We start from the raw sequence: 27,919 nt of genomic DNA, 5'->3' as shown, positions 1-27,919 counted from the left end.
CAAATTAAAATTCAAATATGAAAATTGATATTTGATTTCTTTTGTTTTTGATTTGTCAGGAGTTCAAGACGTTCTCCAGTTAAAAGACAAACAAACAAACAAAACAAAGTATTTAATTATTCCAGGTTAACATGGTTAATAAAATATTTATGAAAATAACAAATTGCTTTGAAGATATACTGTACTGTAAATTGCTTTCACTAATGTGCATTTCATTCTTCTTGCTAATATTTGGAGCTGGACGATTTACAAACAGAGGAGCGTCCAGTCATGGATGAAAACATCCCAACAAGAAAGTCTTGTTTTCGTGCCATGCTTTTTCAGAGTGACATATGCTGCCCTCAGCCTGGCATGCAGGAAATCTGGTAATCCTCAATAGACAGAGCTGTATGTTCTTTTGCATGTTTTTATTTTTAGTGATATCTCTTGGCAGCTGCTTACAAAGCTCAGAGGATGACTGCTAATGACTCTGGCAACATCCTGATTAGCAGGTCGGCGTTTTCCATTTTCCTCATGAAATACTTTGGTGCTCCTTCAGTTGACCGGCACGCTAATCTGTACAGGCATGCATTGCTTAGGAGCTCAAATCCTAATAATTTGGGTGACTCCAGGCTTTCCTTGTACTTGAATGTCACCAGTAGGTGGACATCTAAACTTTGTTCATATTTTTAAACTCCCATTTCCACCAAGTGATGGTGCTGTTGACCTCTTAGTTCTTCAGCTATCATTGCTTTGCTAAAGTTTTCATTTGTTATTCTTTTGCTTTATGGTTAAATATAAAATTGAAGCCTCAGCTGTACTTTGTGTTTAATGCTAAATATTATGAATATCTCCTAAAGCTTTAGCGTGGTGGCATTATCATCGACTAAAATTCCTGCTAAGGCATGATCCCAAGACAGTGGTGGAAAGAGTTGTTTTTAGAGAATACTAAATATATAATCCCAGTGGAAACAGCTAGCTGCAGGGTTTGTGGATGATTCTTAAAAATAGACTTACATGAAACTTTGGCTGCCAGCTGGTCCGTGCAAAATCAGAGGCTTTCACAAGGGGTGTCCATTACTCCCATCTGCTGTCCTTAACCTCCTCAGTTAAACTTTCTTTGTCTCCTGCTTTCTGATGAGAAGGTCAAGCAAACAGATGCACTTTCGCTGATAATAACTGAGATGGGGTTTTAACTGGAAATGTCTAATACTGGGCTTGAAAACACTGACAGGTAAAGTGGGTCAGAAAGAATCGGCTTGCAAAGAACTGACAGCTTCACTAAGTCTAAGATATTATATTTGGCAGTAGTGTCTCTCTCCAGCTGAACAAGCATTTAGAAACAAAATATTCATTTCAATCTCTTTCTTCTTCAGGCTTGTCTTTTGATGGTATTTCTTGCGTTCCTGAATTAGCACAGATAACGGAATGGTGCATTTCTATTTTCTTCGGTAGGCATACTTCCCCTGAAGAAGATAAAGGATCTCAAGGATCCATGTGGGTGGTGAAACTATCTCTTTGCCATCTGAAGGCCTGTGTGTTTGCAGTGCTAACAGACACTGGTTCCTTTACAGTATGCATAACTTACTGAAAAAATAAAGGAAGAGGCAAAGAGAAAGAGCTTGCTTTGAAATTTTGACTGCAGTAAAATTTGCTTTGAAAAAGAAATTTTGAAATACATTAGTCAAGACACATAAATTTTTTTTTATAAATGTAGAAGCAGGGTACTGTCAATATATCAATGTCCAACACCTCTGCACCTCTGCATCTAAATAATTACATTTACTGGTTCCTCATGCTTCCATGAATCCATCCATTCTCTTCCACAAAAGCAGTGATTAATTAATTGCTAATCCAAAGGTCACCTTTAACCTGACTGTTTCTCTGTCTGATCTGGCCTGCGGTAACCGGGTTTCCTACTTTAGGTGGGACTGTAAAGCAGTCTGCCACATTAACTCTGCATGCCCTCGTTCACTACATCTTCTAAGGCACTCCTATTTTCCTGTATATCCACTGTTCTTCTTCTGTATATGTCCAGACCATCTCAACCTTATCTCGCTAACCTCATCTCCAAACCTGCATTCCCTCTGAACCACTCATTTCTAATCCTGTCCATTCCAATAACTTCCAGTAAAAATCTTAGCATCTTTAAAATCTGCCTCATACCTTTTTGCAAACATCACACATGGACAGTTCTTGCTACCATCTTCCTTTCCTTTCTCTACCTCCCCTTTCCTTCTTGCTCAGGTCTTATGTCTAAATTGTGATTCCCTCACTGAGACTGTAAGTCATATTTTCAGGAAATGTACATATATATTGACACAAGTTGTGGCAACACACATTCAGAGTAATCTTAGATAGCGTATTGGGAAGTGATTTTTTTATTATTATTATTTTCATAAGATTCAACCTGAATCCAACAGAAAAATCGTGCTCTAGCCAAGCATGCTGATTTGATTCAGATTTGGTCATCCTTGTACTCCGTTACTTTTCACAGTAACGGAGTACAAGGAACTACAAGAACTATTAATACTTCCTTAAGGTTTGTATCGAGTTGCAGTATTAATGCAGAATACGTTTATACCCTCTTCACCCAGATGTGAGTACGCGCGTGCTCGTGCATCTGCTTTGCTGTGTGCGCGCGCATTATAAAGACCTTTTAGTTCACGTGCGGAAGAGACTGTGGTGCGGGGTGGGGAAGAAATGACTTGTGGGATGCGAAGTAGCCGGCGGCAAGAGAGGCAGAGGAGGTTGATTGACACACAGAGAGAAACGTCAGGGAGCGTAGCGGGAAATAAAAGAAGGAGAGTTATAAAACATCCAGCTTTACGGTTAATTTAAAGCCTCGCAGCCATTTCGATCTGCGCACACTAACAGCGGATACCGAGCGGAAGAAAAAAAAAGTTCAGATCCCACGAATCAGCGCGTGGGAGTGGGAAGCAGGATCGTGACTGACTGAGGCAAGCTCCACTGTCTGTCTCGTTATGGCAGGTAATTGACGTTAACCGTTACACATAAAATAATATGGACGGGCTTGGGTCTTTACAGCGAGACCCCGCTCCTAGGAGCTCTTAGCTGCGAGATTTCGCAGTCGAGTATCGGTTTAGCTAACGGTAGCTAGCTATTGCTAGCGTTAGCTAGCCAGCTAACTCAAGTGTCATCCTCCATCTGGCCTGCCCTTACCGGCTAATGCTAGCTAGCTAGCTGGCTGTTTACCGGCCCGGGACCATTTTCGTAAGCTAACTGTGCACGCCGTATATGCTAGCTATCCCCAAAACCTCAGTGCTCAGATTTTTAGTCTAAGGTTGTTGTTTTTTTATTTCGAAAAGATTAAACAAATGCTCAGAAGGGCAAATTTTACCTAGCATGCCGTAATTGGCTTCGCTCAAACTTTGACATTACCCACATGCAGGCTAGCCCTCCAGGCCCTGCTGCAGACTGAACAGTTTTTGCGTAAAATGAGTTAAAAGTCATCAGGCTTGTTTTTTTTAACATGCGCATGCTCGAGCGGAAAAACGAAGAAAAAAAACAACCTCAAAGCGAAACAAATAAAAGCACTATGGTCTAAACCAGAACTCTGGCAGAGATGAGTTTATTTAGCGCAGTGTTGATTTTCAGTTCATTCATCAGCTCAGTAGTTGTTTGAAATCGTGTTGGCCTTTAGCTCCCCCCGTAGCCAGACGGGACTGATACTTGTAAAGGAAATATCTAGTGACATATTTGGTACATGCATTTGATTCATTAGGGTGGAGAAATTAATGACACTGCATGTTATCCTGCTTTTAAAACAGATTTTTGAGTTCACTTTGAACGCCTTTTTCTTTTCTGGGATCTTTGTCTTGCAGAAAGTGCAGGCACTGTGAAGCTATTACATTTTGTCCAGATCAGTACTTTTATGATTCAGTCCAGATTGTGTGTGTGTGATGAATCCGTGGTGACTCATAGATGTCCTTCATTTTTCTTCAAAGCCGTGTGTTTCAATGTTGTTAAAGACAAATCGGACCAGTTTCCACTTAACCAATAAGAGAAACGATCATCTGTGGAAAATATGCCAAACATTTTTGTTGTGCAATGAGCTATGTTGATGGAGAACCTGTTGAGGCAAGTGATTAGAACTTATTATTGAATCAGACAGCAAGTTTTGTCTTGTTGATGTAGATTTTAAAAATAAGAGACTGCATTAGGAAACCATCTGCCTCCTCAATTGACCAGGCCTAAAATAAAGAATGTGTGGAGATAATCACTTTCACATCCAGGCCATTTGCAGTTTAGTTGGTATTTGTGAGATTTGAACCAGACTCTGTATCTCAAAGTGAGAAACCACACTACCAACTAATCATGGCTTAGATCTAGCATGTATATATTTATTTAAAAATCGCCGGTTTCCACTTGTTGCTTAATGTGCCTGTGACCCAACAGTAATATCTTTATGTTAATGTTAGTTTGGAGAAAAAATGACATTTTTGTCTGTTTTCTTTGAGGCTAGAATTGCAGAAGTTGTGAGAGGATATGTGCACATCTGTGACCACACACATTTTTGCAAGAACCCTGTCTCTTTTTAATTTCTAACATCTTATCAATTATCCCTTGCTGTCACAGGCAGCAGGGGACACTCATATGATAAAGGTTTTCTTAGGAACTTGTTTACATTGTCCAGAATGTGAAATGTTATGTAATAAACCTGCAACCACCCAGAACTAAATATTTATAATTGTATTTCTGTAGGTCCTGGAGGTGACATGCAGTGGTGCTTCTCTCAGGTGAAAGGAGCAATCGATGATGACGTAGCTGAGGGTAAGTGATTTGATTAATTCAGACTAATCGATATTGCACAATTTAGCCATAGTGGGGTATGCCTTGGTGAAAATTCAGACATTTTTTTCTGTTTCCTGTTGGCAGCATTATGCAAAATCTACAGGAGAGTGAGTCTGAGGCTAAGGCAGAATCGACAAAATTTTGGTGCTGATGCAAATCCCGGTTTTTCATAATTCAGTCATACTAGAAGCTTGTGAACAGACATTCCAAGCAGCTGTGGCCCCAGGCTTTTAGGAGACCACCAAGAGCTGACAAACCTTCCCCTTTCCTCCTTTAACCAATCAATCTAGGGATGTGCAATGACATTTCTTTAAGAAACCTCCCCAAAGGGGCCCCACATGGGGGTGGGGGGTGCAGAGTACACCAGCTGTTTCAGAAACTGTTACATTGAACTGATATCTAATGTTGCTCCTTTCCTGCTCAGACGTGTGTGATGTAGTGATTATAAAGTCTGATCGGACTGTTTGCCATGGTAAAGGACTGTGCTTTTTAAGTGCCCTTCTAGTTTCCACTGAAGAGATGCAACCCAAACACTTGATGCTGCTCCTGCTTTACATTAAAGGCTTTCCATTGGTGAGTCACCGGAAAGCTCTTTTTGAAAAAGGCAATGCAGACATTTAGGTTGCTGCTGGAAACTCGCTACTGGGTCCTTCTGTACTTTTTGTACATGGATCAGCCACTAGATTTGGAGGTTTTAGCATTTTCAAGAGGAATGCTTAAAAAAAAGGAGCTGAGTCAGGTGTTTGGATAATTACCTGCTGATAATGCAGGGCCACTTGTGCTGTTCCATGCACTCTGTTCTTGGTTGCTCATTGTGGGAGTATCGTACTTTTCAGGAAAATTGGAAAACGGGACCTCCAGATGGCTGATGGACAAAAGCTCAGAGGCTGAAAGGATAAATCAATAGCTGTGAACCACTATCAGATGCTATAGAGTGGTTTGTACCTCTGTTAGATGTGATTTATTTTGGTGAATTATATTATATTATAATCTTAATTTTTGTTAAATAATTTTGGTGATGTAGTTATATGGAAGGTGAGCATCAATATTTGTATTTAATTAACTGTTAAGTGAGTGAGCATTTAAAAATATATATTTAAGTCCATCTTTCTTTAAGAGCGCGCTGTAGTGTTACATATTGTTGAGCTTGTGGGTAACTTTTGTATCTAAAGAGTTCGTGAATTGTTGCAGTCTTTAAACTGTGTGGTAAGACTCAACAACAATGGACTCCTATAAACAAGTCACTGATGTCAGCAAAGTAGGGGAAGGCCATAAAAGAACTTCAGCTCATATTTACAGCTTTTAAAAAAAATAATTTGAAGGAGGAAATTATGGGCAAATGTGGAAGTCAAAATAAGATGGAAGAACAACATGACTGCATGTTTCCTTTTCCAAATGGAAATATTATTGCACAGGCAGGAGCTGCAGGAAGGTTTAGCTGAGAGATGGGTGGACTGTACAGCACTGGTGATATGAACTATGGGCCATCATATAGAAATACAAGAAGAGTTTTCTAGCACAAACTCTAAAGGCATGTTCGAAGGAAAAAAGGAGCAGGATTTGATTAAAAGAGCACTTAGTCAGATGTTAGGCATGTGGATGGAGATATTCTGTTTTGAGGTGGAAGGTCAGTCTGAGCTTGTTTTGCAGGCAATGGTGGAGGAAACAACTAAATAATAAGCTTATTGTGGAAATAACCTGTAACGTGACATGGCTATCACAGATATGAAAGCGATGGATAATGAAAGTCAATATATATCCACACTGTATGCAGTGAAGTGAGAAATGTACTATCTTTACTGACAGAACATGTGAAAGGGTTGGGAGCTGTCAGACTGCTACAGAGTTCCATGTGAAGCATGTTGCCATTCTCTAGATGCCAGGTACAAGACCATGCCTGGAGTTTTGCAACAAAAAACATACAGAGAATACCATAGTACTGATATAGTTCTTTCACTGCTTTACAAGTAGCAGCATGCCCAAGCTTTTCAGGTCATTTCAAGCCACATTCTAACCTTATTTTAGGATTTGGCATTTGTATTTTTGATGTCTTTACTTTAAAAATTAACCAAATACAGTCTGTCAGAATGATTTGCTTGGATATATTAATCCTTACTCTAGGCCTCAGGGACTGTGTCGTTAACAATGACCACTCGCTGCAATTTCTGGGAGCATTGTCTTTCTGCTCCAGTGGGCAACAAAGGGTTAAACAACTGTTTATGTGTGAGTGAGCTTCAGTGTATAAAGCAGCATACTGCTGCTGGGGGGGAAAGTGTAATTCTGTCAGAGTAAGAGGGAAAGAAAAGATGAAAACTAGGTTAGCGATCGTTTTCTGCCCGACGTGCTGTGACATCCTCCTGCATCTTCAGGGCCACTTGCCTGTCTCCTCTCTGATTCTCACAAGGATAAATCCAGGGTTAGTTGAGAATAACTAAGTGGTTTCCTGGTGTACTTTCTCAGTAGTAGAGGGACACATCTGTCTTGGTACGCCACTTTCAAAATGTTAAAATTGCACATGTGATCTTATGTCCTTTTTATTTTTTTTTGCAGCGGACATTATATCTACAGTTGAATTTAACCACACAGGGGAGCTGCTGGCCACAGGAGACAAGGGTGGACGCGTAGTCATCTTCCAACAGGAAATAGAGGTACAGCTGCATGGTTAACTTCTGCCTAGTTTGATTCCCACACATTTTAGAAAAGGTCATCCTCTGAACTTGGTGACACAAAGTCAGAACAGATGATTCTAGTTTTTGGAAGCATGTCTGTAAACAAACAATAGTGGGCTTTATTTAAAATATGATTTTGTCTGTTTTCATACAAAAAAACCTTTTAAACAAATTTACTCATCTCTGGTTCTCAACAGAACAAAAATCAGCCTCAGTTCCGGAGCGAGTACAATGTTTACAGCACTTTTCAGAGCCACGAGCCAGAGTTTGACTACTTGAAGAGTTTGGAAATAGAAGAGAAAATCAACAAGATTCGCTGGCTTCCTCAGAAGAATGCTGCTCAGTTCCTGTTGTCAACTAATGGTAAATTTCTCTCTTTAATTAAGCTGATGATCAGATATTTAACAACAGTCTGCAGTGAGTTTAATTTTGAATACAGGCATTAAAAAGAAATGAGTGACTCATAGACCCCGTCACACTTGACTCAGATGTGAAGAGAACTAGATATTAAAACATAATATGATAATTTCCTCCACAAGATGGTGAAATTAATGAATCTGCTTGTTAGTTAAGAGTAGTACTCTGTCTGTCATAAAATTGCTACCTGACTCTTGTGAAACCACCATCTCATGTATGTAGACACCATACACTTGCATTTTATAGAAGGCACTGAGCAAAAAGTTCATTATTTATAGCACCAGGTGAAAAGGCAACGTTTTCAGAGTACAAACAGTTTAAGAAAGTCTGCTGTATATCGACTACATGAAGACCTGAATTGCTTTAAAAATCTCATAAATCTATAAGAAAATTACATTTCCATTTAGTGTGCCCTACAGTTGGTAATGTCATTTAAAATGTCTTTTTCTTTTCCACAGATAAAACGATTAAATTGTGGAAAATCAGTGAACGAGACAAGAGGCCAGAGGGCTACAATCTCAAAGAGGAGGATGGGCGCTACAAGGACCCTAACACTATCACATCTTTGCGGGTCAGTTCTCAAATCAACCACAGGCTGGTTCAAGGGTGTGGTTAGACAAGTCAGACAAACCAGTAGTTCTTTGGAAGCAAAACTTTTAAAACCTGGGTGTGTCAGAAGTTGGGAAGGGCTACTGGTTTGTCATCCTTTGCTTTTGCTGATGGTAAAAATGACTGTTATTACTAATCCGGGCTGTCTTTTTAGAACCTTGTGTAACCTGTTATTGCAAAGCTAAGACTGTGTTCTGTGCTCCTGTATAAAGATATGATGGTGCTTCTTATTTTCATCTAGCTAATAGCTTGATGTTGTTTCAAATCTGTGAAGAGCTTTGAGCCAGCTAACTTTCACTGCCTTTTCTCATCACAGGTACCAGTTTTAAAACCCATGGACCTCATGGTGGAAGCCAGTCCACGGAGGGTGTTTGCCAACGCTCACACCTACCATATCAACTCTGTCTCAGTCAACAGCGACAACGAGACCTACCTGTCTGCAGACGACCTCCGCATCAACCTCTGGCACCTCGAGATCACTGACCGCAGCTTCAGTATCCTTAGATGCATGCGGGCATGTTTATCTGTGCACCTGACTTGTGCATTAACCTAAACCCAGATATCAGATGATCTAAATATGTTTAAGTTTGTTTTGTCTCAAGGCTGTCTGTCATCAGCCTGACGTTTTTGTCCTACGGGGGGTGAACAGTGAACATAAAAGCATCATTATTCCTACACCTCAGTGCAAACCTGCAGGAAGGTTCTGCCTCACTCACTCTACTGTGGCTGGTTTGCGTGTGTGCTCTCACCTCTGACACAGAACAGAAGAGATGGGGACTGAGATGTAACCTGGTCCATTGTTTTCTAAAGTCTTGCATGGAAAAACATAGCTGTAGCCATGTCCAGTGGCTAATATGACTGTTCTTTGTGGGGCTTCAGTGCAATGGGAAAACAGAAAAGACAAACAAAGAAATCTTGTAGCTCCATGAAAAAAACATTTCAGGACCTACATCGGGTCACACTGTCCTGAAAATGGCTCTGCAGAAGGTTCCAGAGGGATAGTTCCTGCAGTTCGACCATGCATACATGCAAGGTACAGGTTGCCCTAAAATGGCCCATTAGCTCTTGTGGTAGTAAACCACCTGTAATCGCCCAGTTTGAAAGTCACTTCAGCTTCTTTTGGTAGGTGTCAGAGTATGAAAGACGTTATCCCTCCTTACCCGCATGCTCCTCAGATATTGTTGACATTAAACCGGCTAACATGGAGGAACTTACAGAGGTGATCACAGCAGCAGAGTTCCACCCTCATCAATGTAACACCTTCGTTTACAGCAGCAGCAAAGGAACCATCCGACTGTGTGACATGAGAGTTTCAGCGCTATGTGACAAGCACTCAAAGTGTGAGTACCTACTCATCATACTTTTATATGTCCCTTCTTCTACCCTGACAGGCAGATTAAGTACTGGATTTGTTATGCAAACCACTTTGATGTCACAGTAGACCTTTTGGCGAACACTGCAGTTTGACTTTTTTCATCTTTCTGTCATCCAGTGTTTGAGGAACCAGAAGATCCAAGTAATCGCTCCTTTTTCTCTGAGATCATATCATCAATCTCAGATGTTAAATTTAGCCACAACGGACGCTACATGATGACTAGAGACTACTTGTCTGTAAAGATTTGGGACCTGAATATGGAAAACAGGCCTGTGGAGACATATCAGGTGAGAATGACAAATACTTAGAAACTAGTGTGTGGTGTCAGGTTTACTACACAGTTATGAACAGTTATGAAACCACTGGCAGTAGGTTCATGCACTGATGCCCTGGTTGCCACAGAATCTTCAAATTGTGACGATCTGTTAATTTGTTAATAACTTTGTGATTTTGCTGCTAATATTTTACTATCAAAATGATTACAGATCATTTATTGTCATTATTTTGCATAGGAAATAATAGCACAGATTTTTTTCATTACTGGAATGTAATAATCTCAGGTGGGCTCTTACTGTTTGCTATGTCTCTCAGCTAGAGAAAGGCTAGAAAAGGACTATAGGCATATTTTAGGAAATGTGATTGAGAGGTGATGCATGGAAAGAGGAAGGAGGATTGACACCTAATATTGTCTGATAGTGTCCACAGCCTGTTAATGAAACTCTGGTTTTCATATTTACTCATTTTATTTTAATGCACTTTTAGTTTTTATTTTATTATATGCAGTTTATTATATTCATGTCACAATTGGACAGTTGCCATTCTTTTTTTTCTTTTTTTTTGCCCAGTCATTCCTGGTAATGTAATATAGTGGCCACAAGGGGGACCCAACCCTGAAAGATAGGGTTACAGATAATGACAGGCATTTTAGATGTGCTTTTTCACAGATTCAAGCACCTGCTACTTTATGGGGGTGCAGGAGATTTTGAATATTAGAGGTTTGTCTTTTGGAAGTCTCCTTTAAAAATTTCTTATTATCATGTTTCTGCCCCCCCACCCACAAAAATCATTACAGGTTCATGAGTACCTGAGAAGCAAGCTGTGCTCGCTATATGAGAATGACTGCATCTTTGACAAGTTTGAATGCTGCTGGAATGGCAATGACAGGTAAAAGGTTTGAGACACACAGGGGTAAATGCAATAATAACACTAGGAAATTACATAATCTTTCAGGTAGCACTGTGTTTATTGCTGTCATGATTTTAAAGATTACACCCTGCAAGTTTTTTTCCCCCCACGCTTTCTTTTTGGTTGGTGCACTGCACATTTGGCCTCGATCCATCAAACCTTGTTTGTGTAGCACCTTTCATTCAGGTTCAAAGTGCTTCACAGATATCTGCCAAAGCTGATAAGACAGAGCAAATATATAATAAAACCAATAATATGCAATGATAAGCAATTAAAGATAAATTTTTAAAAAAAAAATCAAAGAAATGTAATATAAATGACATTTTAAAATGACTTATAAGTGCATAGAGATTGCATAATTTAATATATTTGAATGAAGAAACATGAATGAAATTACAGCTAGATAAAATGCAGTAAAAAGATAAAAACGATAAAAGGTAGGAAAAATAATATGCTATAATCATTGGATATAAATAAATAAAATAAACCAACGCAATGGTACATAAAAATAAAAAGCTTTCAAAGAACAAGTGATAAAATGATTATTAACCCTTGAACACTAAGGTCCGGTTTTTGTAACACCATCACTGATGTTTTCTGTAAAAATATATTAAATATATACACAATGGATGTGATGCATTTGTTGCTTTAAAGCTGATTGACTTTTCAGCCTCCGGTTGCCTATGTAACCCTATAACATATTTATTACCACATCATGTGTCAGTCAGAAGTAGTCTTTATTCATTGGAAGACGATTCAGTGACTTGCCAGGTTCTGCCCACTTTGTATAGCCAGTGGTCATTTCACCCATAAGCCTGGTTGAAGTTATCCTTAACTTTCTTATGATTTCTGGCAACCCTGTACCTGGGAATCACTTCTGATGTGTAAGCAGTTTTAGAGTTGTCCTCTAATTGCCCCTCACTTGCAAACTAGTGGTGCACAAAGTTTAAACTTTCTTTTCTAATGGACATTGTTTTTGGATAACTTGATTTGATGACTCTCACTTTTTCCACGTCTCCCCACCTACTCTGGGCAGTGTGGTGATGACCGGCTCATATAACAACTTCTTCAGGATGTTCGATCGTGGCCACAGACGGGATGTGACATTGGAGGCATCCCGTGAAAACAGCAAGCCCATGCAGGTCCTGAAGCCCCGCAAGGTGTGCACAGGCGGCAAACGCAAAAAGGATGAAATCAGCGTGGATAGTTTGGACTTCAATAAGAAGATCCTGCACACTGCCTGGCATCCCCAGGACAACATCATTGCGGTGGCAACGACCAACAACCTCTACATATTCCAGGATAAAGTGAACTAATTGCAGGGTGAGCTTGTCACATCTGGCGCGGGTGATGTCATTTGTAACCACCCGCAGCCTCACAGCCTCATCCAGGGCGATCTGTGGTGGTAATGCCGACAACCAGCATCCCTGTCCGGCCCTACTGAGGTACCAGACTTTGCCACTAGATGTGGACAGAGGAGGACTTGCTCTTGCCCATCATCAGTCTGTCTGTGGCAGAGTGATGCCTGCCTTGTTGTTAAGTGATGTTGTGCCAATTTCTTTCTCTTCATCATATTTTTTTTTCTTTTGCCAACCCGCCTGCCCTTTACTTTTCTAATGTGGGTGAAACAAGTTTAATTTCCTTAAAATTCTGAATACAGACACACTTATTTTTATAAATACCCCCCATCCCCTAAAATGGTAGAAAATGAAAAACACCTAGTTTGTCCCATTATTATCCTGTGCCATTGTAGTGTTTACTTTTCTAAGAAAAGTTTGACCTTTGTTTTGTGTACACTTTTTTCACTAATTCATCAGTTCTGCTGTCTGGTTTTGTTGAGTGTTCACATTTCCTTTTTTTCATTAAACCATACATTCATCACAACTTGCTGCTCATCTTGGACACATCCAGGATTTTGAGAAGTACAGTGTTTTTTGCTTTCTGGGGGTTGTTTTTTGTTGTCTGCTCAGATTTGGTCCAGTGAGGTTTTTGTCCTGCTTGCTGTTTCTGTCACTGTGCCTCAGGCTCTGGTTGGCCAAACAGGCCCAAACTCAGTAAGAGCTGCTTCTTTTTGTTTTTGTTTGGTTTTTTGTTTCCCCGTGTGTGTGTGTGTGTGTGAGTGAGTGAGTGTGTGTATCGTGATATTTTTGTGCATTAGCTCCTCTTCCTCCTGTTTTTTTGTTTTCTCTTGTCTTCAATAATAGTCAGGTATCAGAGAAGGCCTATTCAAAGATAATTATGATGGTCATATTTATATTAAAAAGGTTAAAGAGTCAACAGGTTTGTTCCGTCCTATTTTGTGAGATGAAGCCTAACCTCAAAGCCTGACCTTTTTCTTTTTTTTTGAGGGGGGGATGGATTTTTACCCCCCCCCCCCCAGTCCTGTACCACAGCATTCAGTTCAAGCTGCACTTCACAAAACAGGGAAGAACATCTGATTTGACACTGGACTTTGTTGCTGCACCAACTAAAGTACTTGGATGTCTGTGATGTGAGACTGCAATTTTTTTTAAAGAAAAGATTTGAGGCATTACAGTGTTTAAACTACTGCAGATGTAACTGATACTGTAACTGTGACGGTGCAATGAGCCTCACAGAAGATCTGCAGCACCCTATTTAAAAAGTGGACAGTTAAGAGTATATTGATGCCTCTAGTAATGTATAACTACAATTTTAATCAATGACAGTGGGGGAAAAAATAAAGGAACTACTTTTTGCATCCTTGTGAATGCCTGGTTGTTGGTGGGATCTCATCACTGCTCAACTGATGTTATGCAAAGCGTTACAGCTGGATTATCACAGAGCATTGTTATTGACATCATTAAACTCCTTCAGTTGGTAAGGGGACTTTTTTTTTTCTTTTTAAAGCTGTTGCCCCATCATTCACCGTGCAAGACGTACGTGCAGTTGCGATTAAGGGAATACTTGATGGACGTAATAAAATTCAGCCGCTGAAAGTTTATTGAAATCAGCTGAAAGGGTGTCCACTTGCTGAAAGCTGGTAATAAGCATTCATCTGGCTCGTGGCTTGACCGCGTGTGTACGTGGGGGCATACACGTCCCGTCCTGCATGGCAAACTCAGAGCCCGTGAGCAACAAATGCCGATGCTTAAAAAAATATATACTTTGGATCTTCAGTTGTTTTCCAATTATTCATGCATGTAATATCCTGAGCTTTTGTTTTGTTTTTTCCGCCTCGTTATGTAATTCGACTCCCCCTCTCTCTCGCGCTTATCAACGGGAGGCTGTGACGTCATCACCCAGCTTCCCGGAGAGAGGGAGGGAGCGAAGGCGTGAGCGGGCTCGCGGGGAGACTGGCTGCTTCCAGACCAGCTAACGCTCGAAAACAAGCGACAGCTGTGCTGTAGCTTAGCTAGCTGCTGTCCCCCTCAACCCACATCTTTAAGAAAAAAAAAAAAACAAAACGAAAAAAAAGCACACGACTCGGGTCTATTCTCTTGTTACAACTCTGAATGTGTACAGCTAAAACACTGCGCCTTTTGCACTGACTCGAGCCTTTTATGCAACCCATCCTGCTCGCCAGGCACGACGATGTCCGACGCTAACACTACTTCTACAGACAACGGAGACTCGGGGCTAAACGGTAAGCTAAATCCTAACCAAACTGCTCAACTGTGACAGCTACCCGGTCTATATTCTTTCTAAAATAATTTCTGGATGCTTTTATAGTAGGCTTATTGCAGGGCTAACCAGTAATTTTGTATGCTTATGTATTTTTTTCACGGCAAAGCTGCCTACAAGGGGGACGGTTTATAGAACGGTATGTTCCGTGTGTTTATTGACACTGTTTGGACCAATGGTGTTTTAGTTGTACGCGCGATTGACAAGATCCTAAGCCAATCAGCGATTGGTAGGTAGAACGTAGATGTGGAGTTTAAGCTTTGTCAACAAGGCTAGATCGAAAAAGTTCAAAGTGGCAAAAATGGGGAAATGCATTTTGGTAATTTAACCTGAATCGTTCGTTTCTTGGAAAGTAGCAAAAAGAAATTTAGAAAACTAAAGTACTGTCTTTAAGATTTTCGTTTGCTTGGAGTTTTGAGGTTACTTCTGTCGTTCATGTAACTTTTTTCCCGTCGACATAAGTTTTGTTGATAAGCGGAATTAAAACTTAATATTCTTTCCCTTTTTTCCCCTGGTTTTCATCTGCTTTAATTTATTCTGCGAAATAAATGTCTGTCTAAACATTTGCACTTTGCTTTGTTTTTTTTTGTTTTGTTTTTTACTTTAGTTTCGTAGTTTATTAACAGAGTCCATTGGTATTTATAGAAAGATATGAAATAAATATTTTACTTAAGACCATTGTTTGCATTCAAATCAGAATACTGTTTTGTTACAGATGTTCATTTATACAAATATGGAAAATCTCTAAATATATAAAAAATTCCAAAAAATACCCAACAAAATTAAGTAAAACTAATGTTAAATTAAAATGAAATATCCCAAAGTTAAACTAATGTTATGTACAGTATAGATGTGATATTATAAGTGGAAAAACACCTAGGTTTCATCAGGAGCATTTATAAAGTTTGATTTCTTGTGTTTGAATGAGTCTTTTGCTGAACTTGCCTCTATGGCTCTCAATCTTGTGCTGAACAGCTACAAGGGTGTGAAGGATTGTCCAGTATTGACCGCAACTTGGTTAGCATCCCTCTGTCTAAAACATGCCCTTAAAGGTGGTGTGATTAGAACGCTGACACTCCGGCTTACTTACTTGAGGGGGTGCTCTGCCTAGACAGCTTTTGTGATTCAAGTTTTACAACATAAATAGCATGCAATGACTTGGCATGCCATTTTTGGCCACAACGACAAGGGGACAGACCTTATACACATGACGAAAGAAATTGGTTGGGGAGGTGAGGAGTATGATACAAGAGGCAGCATGTAAGAACACAGAGGCTGCTTAATTTTAAGCCAAAGTCTGCTGGATAGGAAACAAACTTTCCAGCTGGTTTTCACACACACATATATCATTTTGAACAACCAGTGGAGATTAGCTGCTTCTAAAAAAAAAAGGCTAGAAAATTGCCAGTTTTTGGTCACTGGATGGTAATTGTATTCCACCCGAGTTCATGGCAGACATTTTTAGTATATATATGAAACAGCCTGTTGAATATCATCTGCCCAAATTAGAAGATCAAAAAGGAAAAAAATGTGGATCTCAGTGCATGTGCTGTTTGTGTTGTCACAGAAAAACCTGTGACACACCTATAAGGACAGCTAGCCCTTGTGCTTATCACAAGGGAGAGGCCAGCAGTGCACTTTGTAATCTGATTCTTTTTAGGTGTTTTCTCACTCACACCAGTGTCATAAATATAGTTATGTAATCCCAGGGGTCTTGAGTCCCAACATGCGACCATGGATAAGCTTGAGCCTTAACATCAATAGATCAGAGGTCATATCTATCATGTCTCACCCCTACGAACCCCACCAACAGCTGATGGCTGGGCTGGGCCAGAATGTTCGGATGCATCAGCACCATGGCAACGTGGTTTTAGTCCACAGAGTGGAGACAATGGCCTGTCAACAGCAGCTTGGCTTGCAGTCCACCGTGTAATCTGCAGGATGAGTGTGCTGAGTCTAGGCCTGTTAAGAGGGGGGAGGGGTGGAGGGGTGGGCTGCACCCTTTGCTTTTAACTGGCCTGTTTTAATTCTGTGCCACATGGTGTTTACATACTGTAATGGTAATATTTATGAGGACTTCCTCCTCCTTTTTTTTTTTTTTTTTTTTTGGTGGAGTAGGAGGAGAAAGTGTTTTAAAGCTGCGTAAAGATTCCCCCCACCCCCTTCTCAAAATTCTAGACTTGGCTAATCTGCCCCTCTAAATTTGTAACCCATCTCTGACATGCTGTACTCTTTAGTTACCAGTTCATGTCAGACATCACGTACAAATGGGGACAGCGCGTCATATATCACAGCCACAGCACATACTGTACACTAGGTGCTCTTTCACCACAGGGCTGTGAAAATGACATTACTTTTTAACTTCTTCAACTGCCAGTTTTGGGCGCCCAGTTTCTCTTTCCAGGAAATTCCCCTCAGGAAATGATTGTTGACATGCTCTGTCTTTGTTGTCTTGCATGTTTTTGCTTGGATTTCCTAGTAAAGGCCGCTTTACCTTAATCAGAGGGAATGCTGTGGCTTTGTCACACCCTGTACCAGCCATAAAACAAAAGGCAAATATTGTGACGGGTCGTGGCAGGATAACAACATGTGCAATTTATCATCTGAATAACCAGTCAGATGCCAGCTGAGAGAAATGTCTTCCAAGTCTCCAGCTAAAACTTTGCCGCTTTCACTAATAGTTCAAGGAATCTGTCACCCTGTGGGTGGCAAAGAGACTTCTGTTGTCATAACAGACATAAATCAGTCAAATTGTGACTAATGTATGTAGACATACAAAAGTCAAAGATTTAAAAAAAATAAAAAATAATAATAATCAGTGGTTTTAAAGACTTCCCTGTGTCTATGGGGAAAGGCCTCTCAGACCTAGGTCATATAGGTCATATAGGTGCTTATATGACCTATATGACATATAAGCACTTAAATGGACTTAAATGGTCATTTCAGGTCACACTTAATGTAAGTTTTGGTCACTTACAGCCCTGGACCTCGTTCAGATATCTCTATTTAAATTATTATAATAATATCTTTTTGATGATGGTTACTTGTTCTACACTTTTCCTTAGTACATACGGGAAAAAATATTATGTCATTATAAAACCATTCTTTGCGTATGTTACTGTGCTTTCCATATTATCCATGATTGTAGAGATAAATTATGATTTGAACAGGTTCTACAGGCTTAAAGAGTGGGAAATTTGTAAGCTTACAGTTGATTCACTTCCTCTTTTTAAAAATGTAGATGATGAAAAATTAAAGCCATTTAGAACTGTATTTAATATGAGATTTCCTTTTAACAACTCTCATTTTTCTATATGAGGCTAATTAGGAGAGAGTTGATAGCTATATGCTTCTATCAACACACAGTGAGTTGGTAACAAATAGTGTTTACGGTTTAGAACAAAACATACATTTTTAATGGATAAAAATGTTCTGGGGCATTAGGTATACCCATATATGATATATACTTTTATGGCTTGAATGCGATTCAAGCCCACACCAGACTTCCAGGTTTTTCCTGCAACTGTAACTTGAGAGCAGGTGAACTACCCCCACCCCATTTGAACAAAACTTCAACTATCCATTGTTGTTTATCGCTCTACGAGCAAAAAAAAATTGACAGTGGTCTGCTCTTCTTTCTCTCCTGCTCTCTATTGTGTGGTCAGACCTGCTGAGCTGTTTCCTTATGGAGAGCCTGCTTGAGGTTCCTCTTTAGCTCTCTGCAAGCCAGTAACGGGTATAAACAAGTTTACTTAGACCAACTCGAAACGCATTACTGGGCACAGCAGTGAGTTTCAAAGGCTAAGAATGCTTAACTTTAATCAGGGTAGTTAATGACCTATCCCGCACAGCTCTAGGATCTGACCTGTTAACTGCAACCCATCAAGGTTTAGGGTTGGGTTTTATTTCATTCACAAGCTAAAAAGGCACATTTTTGGAAATTTACATTTTAAACATGTCCTGTCATTGTGTCTGGTTTGTTTGTTTGTTTTAAAGTCTGTAATTATTTTATAAAAAGTGGTGGATGTTAACCAAATTGGTTTTTAAAAAGTTAACTGTTTGATAACCTGAATACTTATTTTCAAGTCCATGCACAGGGAAGCATGTGCACGTGTCTCCCTTTTTGAAAAGCAATGCAAAATTTAATCTAATCTTTAGCTCAACACATGTCCATAGAGTCAACTGGATTTCTAAAAATAGAAGCTGGCTCATGTTTATACAAAAAGATTTAAGATGACAATGGTTCTCTTATCACAATATAAACAATCTTTTTGTTTTTAATTCTAATAGAAAGAAAAGATCCAAGAATATTTTACTGTTATTTTTTTTTGTAAATAAGTAAAAGACCAACAAATGGAAAGTAAATGGTATTTCTTGAAATATAACTTTGGCCATTTAAACTCAAAGTTCTTGTAAATTCCAAAGCCGCTAGTTTTCTATCTGCTTGTTGAAAGAACACCTTTTATGAGAGATTACAGTTAGCCTAGTAGCAAACCTCTTCTCTGTTTGAGTGAAGATGTTTTAAAATGAAGCCTTTAACTCACATCAGAAAGAAACAAATACTGAATAATATTTCTGTGTTTCTTCCCTCAGGGTCCTGGGTGGAGTTGGAGATGAACAGAAATCACCAAGCCCAGTCATTGTCAACAGTTGGCTCTGTTTCGGGCCTGCTGCCGCTCCCTCAGGTGGAGGAAGAGGAGGCCATAGTGGGAGGCTTGGAGCATGTCCCATCCTCTTCTTCAATCCACAACGGAGACATGGAAAAGATCCTGTTGGATGCCCAGCATGAATCAAGCCGCAGCAACTCGTCCTGTGACAGGTACTTTTAAGAACAAACATAGCTTGAGCTCCTCCGTATATCTCTAACCTATTCAGTTTATTCTTAACAACAAAGTTTCATTTTTAGTGCAAATATTAAAACTTTCAGAATAAAACCAGTTTAGTTGCAAATCCTCCTGTATTCCCAGATCTGTTTGACATTAAACACAGATTAGGACACAGGAGTTTAATCACGATCAAGAGTCAAGAAAGTCATGGGTTCATAAAGGCCTGTATTTATAGAAGATTTAGTCACCTGGGGAAGTTGATTCCTCTCCAGCTTTTTCCTGTGAATTTTCTCTCAGCGTAAAGCTACATGCTTCAGAAAGGCAGATTTAAAAAAAATAAAATAAAATTATTTTTTGCTAAAGCCATACGAATTGCTAAAATAAAATTATGCATATTTATGTTCTTATTACGTATTATTCTTAGAAGTTAAAAACTGGAAACGGTTATCTTAAAATGCACAATTGAAGCCCTTTTTATACTAACCTAACAGGCAGCATGTATTAGCAAGTCAAATGCCTCTGAAGTAATACTGGGTTTTGGCTATGATGACCTTATTTTCACCTGATTCTTACCAGTGACATGCTATGACAGGGAATAGTACTAGATGAAGTGTTAGCTCACTGTGCTAACAGCCTATCAGATGTGATATCTTCAGGGCACAGTGTAAACACACTTGTCACCTGACTAGCATGATGATGTTAAACCAGAAACTATGCTGCACTTTTTTTTTTCTTCTATTGTTTTTCCTGACATATGTTTATTATAAAACCAGCTTTTATCTGTGCATTTTGGTGTGAAAACCCAACAACCATTGAGAAAATTGCTTTTAGGCTCCATTAAGACTTTGTGCAACATAAAAACTCGGTCTTACAAGGTGGTAAATACTGGGCAGTTTGCTTCTAAAAGCTCTTTGGGAGCGGCTTCTCTGTCACAATAAATCAGATTCAATTCAGAGTTGAAAGGGTCTCAGTCGACTTGCTTCTTCTTTCCATAGCAGACTTCACAATTTATCTGGGATGTAAGCAACAAACTGACCCTTTGCCCGACAGCCACATCGTGTGCTTGTGTGTAATGCTCAAAACTGTGATAAAAGGGACCTTATCAGTCCGCTGTCAGCAAGTCACCTGAGCATGATTTCAGATATTTGAGCTGAGAGCAGTGTATCAGCAGACTGCTCAGAAATGATCAGGGACACAAGCACTTGACATATATTTTGTCATAACACTCTCAGAGCAAGGCTGGTGTCATTCTGCTCAGAGGCAATTAGGCAAGTGTTTTCTTTACTTATCTTTCTGAGACGCTTGGCACACATTTCATCAGAGGGGTCAGAGTGAAGGAAGTAGTGATGGGTCGTTCGCGAACGAAATGGCTCTTAGAGCCGGCTCTTTGAAGTGAACGACGCGAGCCGGCTCCTTATTGGGAGCCGTGGGTTGTTTTTTTTTTTCTTTCTCTCACCCTCTCTCTCGCCCTTTTTTCCGCTAAACTCCGCACTTTGCGCTAGGCAGAGGGGGGAGGGGCGTTAGTTACACTCGCAGTAGCACAGGAACAGAGCCAGAGAGAAAGAGAGCCAGGGGCAACAACGTCACATTAGAAAGGTATAGTAATCATCCACTATTTTCAGTTGCAGATGATAAAGGATTCAGAAATCATGCAGGCCCATATGAAATAGAATGTGCATCTTATTTTGTTTTAATATTTTAATTTATATTTAATTGTGTTGTGGTTTGCAGTGTTTTGTGTTGTTTCAAGTTAAATTTGTTTAAAAGGAAAAAGCTGAAAATTTAAATAGTTAAAAATTTAAAATGTAAATAGTTGTTTTTTGTATTATATGATTTATTTATTACATTTTATGTGGAGTGAATAAATAAAGTATATTTATGGTGGCCCTTAGAGACAAAGCACGTACAAACTCCAAAACACGTAAAAACTCAGAAGCACATACAAACTCAGAATCACGTACAAAAGACAACAGAAGTGCTCCAGGATGCTGGGCGCAGTGTTGAGCTTTTGTTACCTAGTGGCTACACAAGCCAGGAAGTATCAACAACCGGATTTGGTGTGTGGTAGTAACAGGTAAATGAACTTTTTTTTTTTTTAATTATTTGAATAAATATGAGTGCTTGTCTATAAATACACAAACAATACACACATGCTTTCAATTGTGTAATTTAAGTGATCTGAGTCTGTTTTGGAAGTTCAGTAAACGCTAGAAATGTGTTTTGGAGTTTGTACGTGCTTTTTGGAGTTTGTATATGCTTTAGAGTTTGTACGTGCTTTGTCTCTAGGGGCCATATATAAACATATATAAATCAAACCACTTTTTTTTACATTAGTAATTCCTTTTCTGCATAATTTTATATTATTGTTAATGATTAAATAATTAAAGCAACAAAACAGCCTGAAGAGCCGGTTCGGAGCCGAAAGAGCCGGCTCTTTTTAGTGAGCCGAGCCGAAAGAGCCGGATCTCTAAAAAGAGCCGGAAATCCCATCACTAGAAGGAAGAGCAGCACTTTAAAGGACTTTTAACTCATAGCAAATAAATACAAGCTACAAGTTTAATCCTGTTATTCATATTAAGTGATTCATTTGTTTAATATTTCACAGATCCATGATGGCGATGCATTTATAAGGCATAGTGCTTGTGGTACGGCAAGGCGGATGTGCTGTGGAATAGGCTTTAGTGGTATTTGTTTATAGATTGTGTGACAAAACATTTCTCACACTGTAAACGCTACATGACCTATGGTTTCTAACTCTCTGAAGTACACTTTAATATTGCAATACCACCCAAACCTGGGGCTTTTTTCTACCCCAAGGTTAAAATAATATAGGGAGCCTTCATTTTTGGATTTTGTTGTCTTGGGTCATACGATCCAGTCCAGCCTAGTGTTGCAATGTAAACTAATGCATAAAGACTGTGTATTGCTGTGTGTCAGATCAATTTGATAAGGATCCGCCAGCTGGTACTGGTACAATAAATGCTGATATTAAAGTAATATTTTTTTCTGTATGTAGAACACATTACCACAGCATATATGCGCTTTTGTACTGCTTTGATAACTGGTAACGCAAAACATGTACATCACCTGTTTACTTTAAAGTTAAATGAGGGAATTGTCAAATTATTATTATTGTTGTTATTTATTTATTTATTTTAAACCACAGCCCCCCACGACCTCACTCTCCCCAGGATGAGGGTCAGATCATCTTTGACGCGGAAAGAAGAGACAGCCAGGTAAGACGTAAGCATATGTATGCCTATCATATGCTTCATCAGTCTGTTGCCATGGCAGCTTCAACCACTGGCCCTGGAGGGGAATGACAGCCGTTGCCTGCCTTTAGTTTCCATGGAGATGGCTGCCACACCCAGTGTGTATTTCTGTATCGTCCGCACAGCCTGTCATCAGTATTATAGTTTTACTTATGTGTTTTCCTGGTGTCAGACATCTGAAAACATGGCATGCACATGCTCAAATATTCCAAACAAGTCTCGTTTGTCCTGACAGACAGGTTGTGAGGGTCCTAAAGACTGCAGGCTTTTATTACTAAACTACATGTTTTTATGCCTTTAGGCTGAAGAGGATGTCTTGGACAAGGAGAAGGACATGGACATCTTGATGAAGGACGCAGATTGGGTTGCAGACTGGTCTAGTCGACCGGAAAACATTCCCCCCAAGTAAGTCTGAACTCTGTAAACATCAGCCTTCTGCGTGCAAGTGATCATGCTCAGCTGCTCGTTTGTGCAGAGAAAGGAAATGATCATTATGGTAATAAAGTCACTCTAAAGAACAAATACGAAGCCAGCTGCTATAAGGTGTCAGCTCTGATGCTGGAATAAAAGCTATATATTACTTAAACCCCTGTAATGTATCTCAGATAAATGTGCACGACATCTGTGATACAACCTAAGCTCTCATGCACAGACTGAGGCCTGGGTAAAAAGCAGGTGAAGAAGATTTGCCTGCTAAACTGTGACTGGAATTAAAATTGTGAAATTAAATCAGAGGGGAACCCCTGCCTCAAACATCTCTTTCAATTGGTACCAGCTTTGAAAATGCTGTGGGATTAAAACTAGTTGATTAATCACTTAGTTTTCTTCACATCAGTGTTTTTCAAATTGCTACTTTTCTCCAACACGCGAGGTGTTTTAAGGTGTGCAGGTATAAAACAAAGAAAAGGTGCAAACTCTTACACAGAAAGAGCTTGCTTGCTTCATATGTGACTGAAAGTTATGTTTACAGCTATATTTACCTTTTATTGAGAGGCATTAGGTTATGAAGCAACTGTTCTGCATCTATAATGCGTGTGTTTTTAAACAGGGAATTTCATTTCCGGCACCCCCGACGCTCAGTAACGCTCAGTATGAGGAAGACTGGGGCCATGAAGAAAGGAGGCATCTTCTCTGCCGAGTTCCTCAAAGTCTTCATCCCCTCGCTGCTGCTATCACACATCCTCGCTCTGGGGCTGGGGTAAGAATCAAACACCACAGATCACCTGTGCAGCGTGTGTTATGTCTAAAGCAAGACTGGCAGTAGTTAGTGAAATTTGCTCAACTGATTTATTTTTTAAATGTATGTCAAAAAAGGATAATCTTTAAAAATAAAAAATAAAAAACATGTTGTTGTACATAACCCCAGCAGGGGGAGCTGTATAACCACAGACAAACATCAGCTGCAACCACTCTTTTGTATGTTGGCAGAACAGCTGCAGACTAAAAGGCTGCACACCTGCTGCTTCACAGTGACACTCCCAGGGGTTTGATGTTTGTGATAACACATGGTACAATAATCTTGGCTCCCCAGTCAGACACAATCATTACACAGCATTAATACTTCAGACATCATCTGCTGAACATGATGTGGTATTCAGTGGGAGATATCAACGAACCAATCATATTGGGGGGGGGGGTTATGTCTGCTGGGCATTTGCATTCAAACTAAAGGGTTGGTTTTAGAGCGAAATGTATCCAATGCAAAACAGTATTTAGCATTAAATCTGCAGATTAAGCAGTCATTGTGACTTGGCAGTCTCCAGGAGTTGCTTTGGGAAGTTGTTTAAAGCAGTAACTAAGTAACGTTATTATAATGGGACCCTTGAAAGGTATAGTTCTACCACTGTCATCTACCTTCCCCATAGAGTTCAATTCAGTTTGACTTATGTAGCACCAGTAGTTTTCAGTCTCGTGTGCAGCTTCTTGATTCATATAAACTGGCTCTCCCAAGTTTGGAACCACTGGTTTAATGTCCACTTACTTTGAATGGATTCATTGAAAGGTGACAGAGTAATTGAGGTACCCCTACCTCAGATCAGGCTTTAGGCACCTTGCCTAGCTCATTGATTAAACCACCACACCCAATCGTGTTTAACGTCATTTACCTTCTTTTCAGGGTCTACATTGGCAAGAGGCTGACCATGCCACCCACCAGCTCTTTATGAGCATGAACATGAAGAAAAGTGCCTCAGAAGTGGGCAAGCGTCAGAGGAAGTTTTTCTGTCGTGAGAAGAATGCTTGTCTCTCCTCCCTGTCCTGCTTGCCCCTATTACCCCTCCTAAACCCTGAGATATGACATGTTCTCAGGAGAAGTGCATCCTCTTCCTCCTCAGCCTCCCCTCCTTCCTGCCTCTTGTTTTGTTTTTGTTTTTTTCTTGATCTACTGTTCTTACTGGCTGTTGATACTCCCCCTACTCTTGACCTCCCCAATATCTTTCACTAATTTGCATAAACTTTTCAGAAATGAAGGACCTATTTCCTTTTCCTCATCAGTTGGAATGTTTATAATGCATGGGTTTCCAGGGAGGGTTGCAGCATCAAACCAAACTCTTCTTCTACACATGCTGTTTTAGTGCCCTTTTGACTAACTGACAAGGAGGGGGGGGCTGTTATAGAACTGACCAGAGATTGTGCCACCTGCAGGTGTAGCCCAGTACTCGACCTTGGAAGCAAATTCAGACTTGGCTACGCAGACTAAAATGTGACCATGCCTTTTTCAGAGTAGCCATTTTATTTAGATTTTTTTTTTTTTTTAATAATTTATTTTGTAATGATGGTGGTTTACTGAAAAGTTTTAAATAATGAAAGGCATTTCCACAGTGGCCAACCCATACCGCAAGCTCTCATGAAATTCACTGGAGGAGTCTGGCTCTGTCTGCCGTTAGATTTATGTGAGAATATACAGTTATGTGCATACGATTGCATATTTTGCTTGGTGACAAGAACTGGAATACAGGTTGTAGATGGAAAGGCAGGCAGTGCGTCCAATTCGATGTGTACACTAACAGTATTTTACATACACCAATATGGTTGGGTAACAGTGGTGTATGTTTCAGGAAAGGTTCATCTGTCTGTCCAAACTGTGAGCGTCTAAGTTGTCCTTTCAGTGAGCCTCCTGGTTTCTGCGGAGCATAACTGATCATTTCCTGCATGTGTTTTTTTTTTTTTTTTTTTTTTTTTACTCTAGACTGGGCTGGACTTTATGCGATAATAGTTTCAAATTAGTGCACGCGTTGTATTGTTCAAAGGTTCGATACCAAAAGGCCTAAAAGTGAGATTTTGATTTGAGATTAAAAAAGAAGTTAGATATTTGCTTTGAGAACATTTTGAGTGTTTAGAGGGTATCTCATGAAACAAGTTACTTTTATACATGGAAATTTACTTCCAAAGATTTTAGAGCCATTAAGGAAAATGATACAGCCAGCCGTGCTTCCTGACACTCCAACAGGTTTGCCAAAACAAAAAACGAGGAGAATTAACTTGACGCTGCAGATGAAGGGATCAATTTGGATAGGCAGAAGGTACCCAGTGGTTCTCAATCTTGTGCATGTCTATCTCTCTTTCGTGATGCTGCAGCAGCTTCTGACTGACTGGAGGAAAGTTTGTGTAAACACAGGCTCTAATGTTAGGATGGCTGTAGCATGCATGGAAAACTTTATCTCTGAAGCTGATCAGTTTGTCTGAGCCAACCTGGGTCCAGATGACTTGAAGTCAGTTGGCGTTTCTGCAGAGTTGATTTGGAGTCGATATGCACTCCACCTGCAGCAAATGTTTTATTTTATTTTGTAATTATTTTTAGTCATCGAGGAGTAAGCTGAGTGCTTTTAAGTTTTCTTCCCCTTATCCACTTGCTCCGAGTCTACTTTATTAATGTTCGCGTATCAGCATATAGCACCACAATGAGTTCCTGTAAGTCGCCACACAACACGTTTGCTTTAGCTTGACCGTTTCTTCCTGTTTATGACACGAAGTCAAGCATAAATGCAAAATGAAAAATGTTAACAGGGACTTGTTTCCTTTTCAAAAATGAATTTAATTGTGAAATTTTACGGTACAAAATAATAACATACAAAATCTTAAAGGATACGGGGACAGTAAAATTTGACTCCTCATCATGCATACAAGCTGACTCAAAGACTGGCTAAGAACCACTTGCGGGGTGTGGATGTTCTCATTTCAGCCACAGAGATACTAACCTTTTCTTTCTGCCTATGTTTGTATGTGCAGCATTTGAAAGTGGTAATCCTTCTCTCCTGTGTAGTTTGTTTTTGAAATGTTTTTGTTTTTTTTCTCCTCTCTTGGTGTTGGACAAAGATTGTGAACACACAGGAGTCATGTTGGACCTGGATCATGATTTAAAGTGTGAAAACAAAAGACCTCCATTGTTGATGGCAGGGCCTAATGTGAATAGAAATGGAAGGAGCTGAAAGACTCGTGGTATGAAAGTGTTTATTGTAATGCTACATTTTCTTTAATCTCTTTTTCCCCCCACTACATTGGAGAAGATAATGAACATTTTCGTCATTAAAGATTACCTGAATGAAGCAATATGATTGTACTTTTTTTCTTTATCTTGAAAGTTGACAACCTGAAGTTTAAATTTTATTTTCGGAAAGAGGCACCACCTTGCAGTTCTTACAAACCTCAATTGAATACTCAGGTCATTTTCAACTGCTTTGTTTTGATGTTGGCTTTGCAATATTTAAATTAATCTTTTGAAGCTGTTTAAAGTAGTCTAATCACCCAGTCACATGGCAGCAACCTACTGCATTTAGCCTGTACATATGATCAGGACCTGCTGAAGTATAAACTGAGGATCAGACTGGGGAAGACAGGCGATTTAAGTAACTTAAAAACCAGATGGGCTGGTCACAGTATCTCAGAAACTACTGAGCTACTGAACAGTTTTTACAACCAAGGCAGGTAGAACGGCATATCTATATGCATAATGTATTGAACCTTGAAGTGGATAGACTACAAAAATTCTATACCAGAAGTTTGGAAAAATGTTGGCTGGTTTGAGTCTTGATTTCTGCTGTGATGTTTGGATGGAAGGGTCAAAATATAGCGTAAACAACATTAAAACGTGGACTGAAGTTTCAGGTGTAATGGTGTGACGTATGTTTTCTT

At 39.7% G+C, this 27,919-nt stretch overlaps 2 protein-coding genes across 2 annotated transcripts; both read left to right on the top strand.

The window, feature by feature from the left end:
- The first annotated feature begins 2,659 nt into the window (after positions 1-2,659).
- On the top strand, positions 2,660-13,767 carry ppp2r2ab (protein phosphatase 2, regulatory subunit B, alpha b). The gene is made up of 10 exons (XM_085164966.1): positions 2,660-2,970; positions 4,705-4,773; positions 7,345-7,442; positions 7,661-7,826; positions 8,339-8,451; positions 8,806-8,983; positions 9,665-9,829; positions 9,982-10,151; positions 10,937-11,028; positions 12,086-13,767. Exons 1-10 carry the CDS (start codon positions 2,964-2,966, stop codon positions 12,363-12,365), a joined length of 1,338 nt encoding a protein of 445 aa, XP_085021092.1. The 5' UTR covers positions 2,660-2,963; the 3' UTR covers positions 12,366-13,767.
- Positions 13,768-14,337: 570 nt separating this feature from the next.
- On the top strand, positions 14,338-27,337 carry bnip3lb (BCL2 interacting protein 3 like b). The gene is made up of 6 exons (XM_085164970.1): positions 14,338-14,653; positions 19,285-19,510; positions 22,684-22,753; positions 23,091-23,194; positions 23,838-23,987; positions 24,906-27,337. The coding sequence occupies exons 1-6, from the start codon at positions 14,602-14,604 to the stop codon at positions 24,952-24,954; spliced, it is 651 nt and encodes a 216-aa protein (XP_085021096.1). The 5' UTR covers positions 14,338-14,601; the 3' UTR covers positions 24,955-27,337.
- Positions 27,338-27,919: the final 582 nt, after the last annotated feature.

The sequence above is a fragment of the Neolamprologus multifasciatus genome, chromosome 7, assembly GCF_963576455.1.
Source record: "Neolamprologus multifasciatus chromosome 7, fNeoMul1.2, whole genome shotgun sequence".
Lineage (NCBI taxonomy): Eukaryota > Metazoa > Chordata > Actinopteri > Cichliformes > Cichlidae > Neolamprologus > Neolamprologus multifasciatus.
Note: the sequence above shows the minus strand (reverse complement) of the source record. Positions and strands in the feature narration are given on the sequence as shown.

Coding starts and splice junctions, on each gene's coding strand:
- bnip3lb (XM_085164970.1), top strand. CDS start 14,602: ATGTCCGACGCTAACACTACTTCTACAGACAACGGAGACTCGGGGCTA. Junction 19,511..22,683: donor AGCAACTCGTCCTGTGACAG/GTACTTTTAAGA, acceptor TTTAAACCACAG/CCCCCCACGACCTCACTCTC. Junction 22,754..23,090: donor CGGAAAGAAGAGACAGCCAG/GTAAGACGTAAG, acceptor TTATGCCTTTAG/GCTGAAGAGGATGTCTTGGA.
- ppp2r2ab (XM_085164966.1), top strand. Junction 7,443..7,660: donor TCTTCCAACAGGAAATAGAG/GTACAGCTGCAT, acceptor GGTTCTCAACAG/AACAAAAATCAGCCTCAGTT. Junction 8,452..8,805: donor ACACTATCACATCTTTGCGG/GTCAGTTCTCAA, acceptor TTCTCATCACAG/GTACCAGTTTTAAAACCCAT.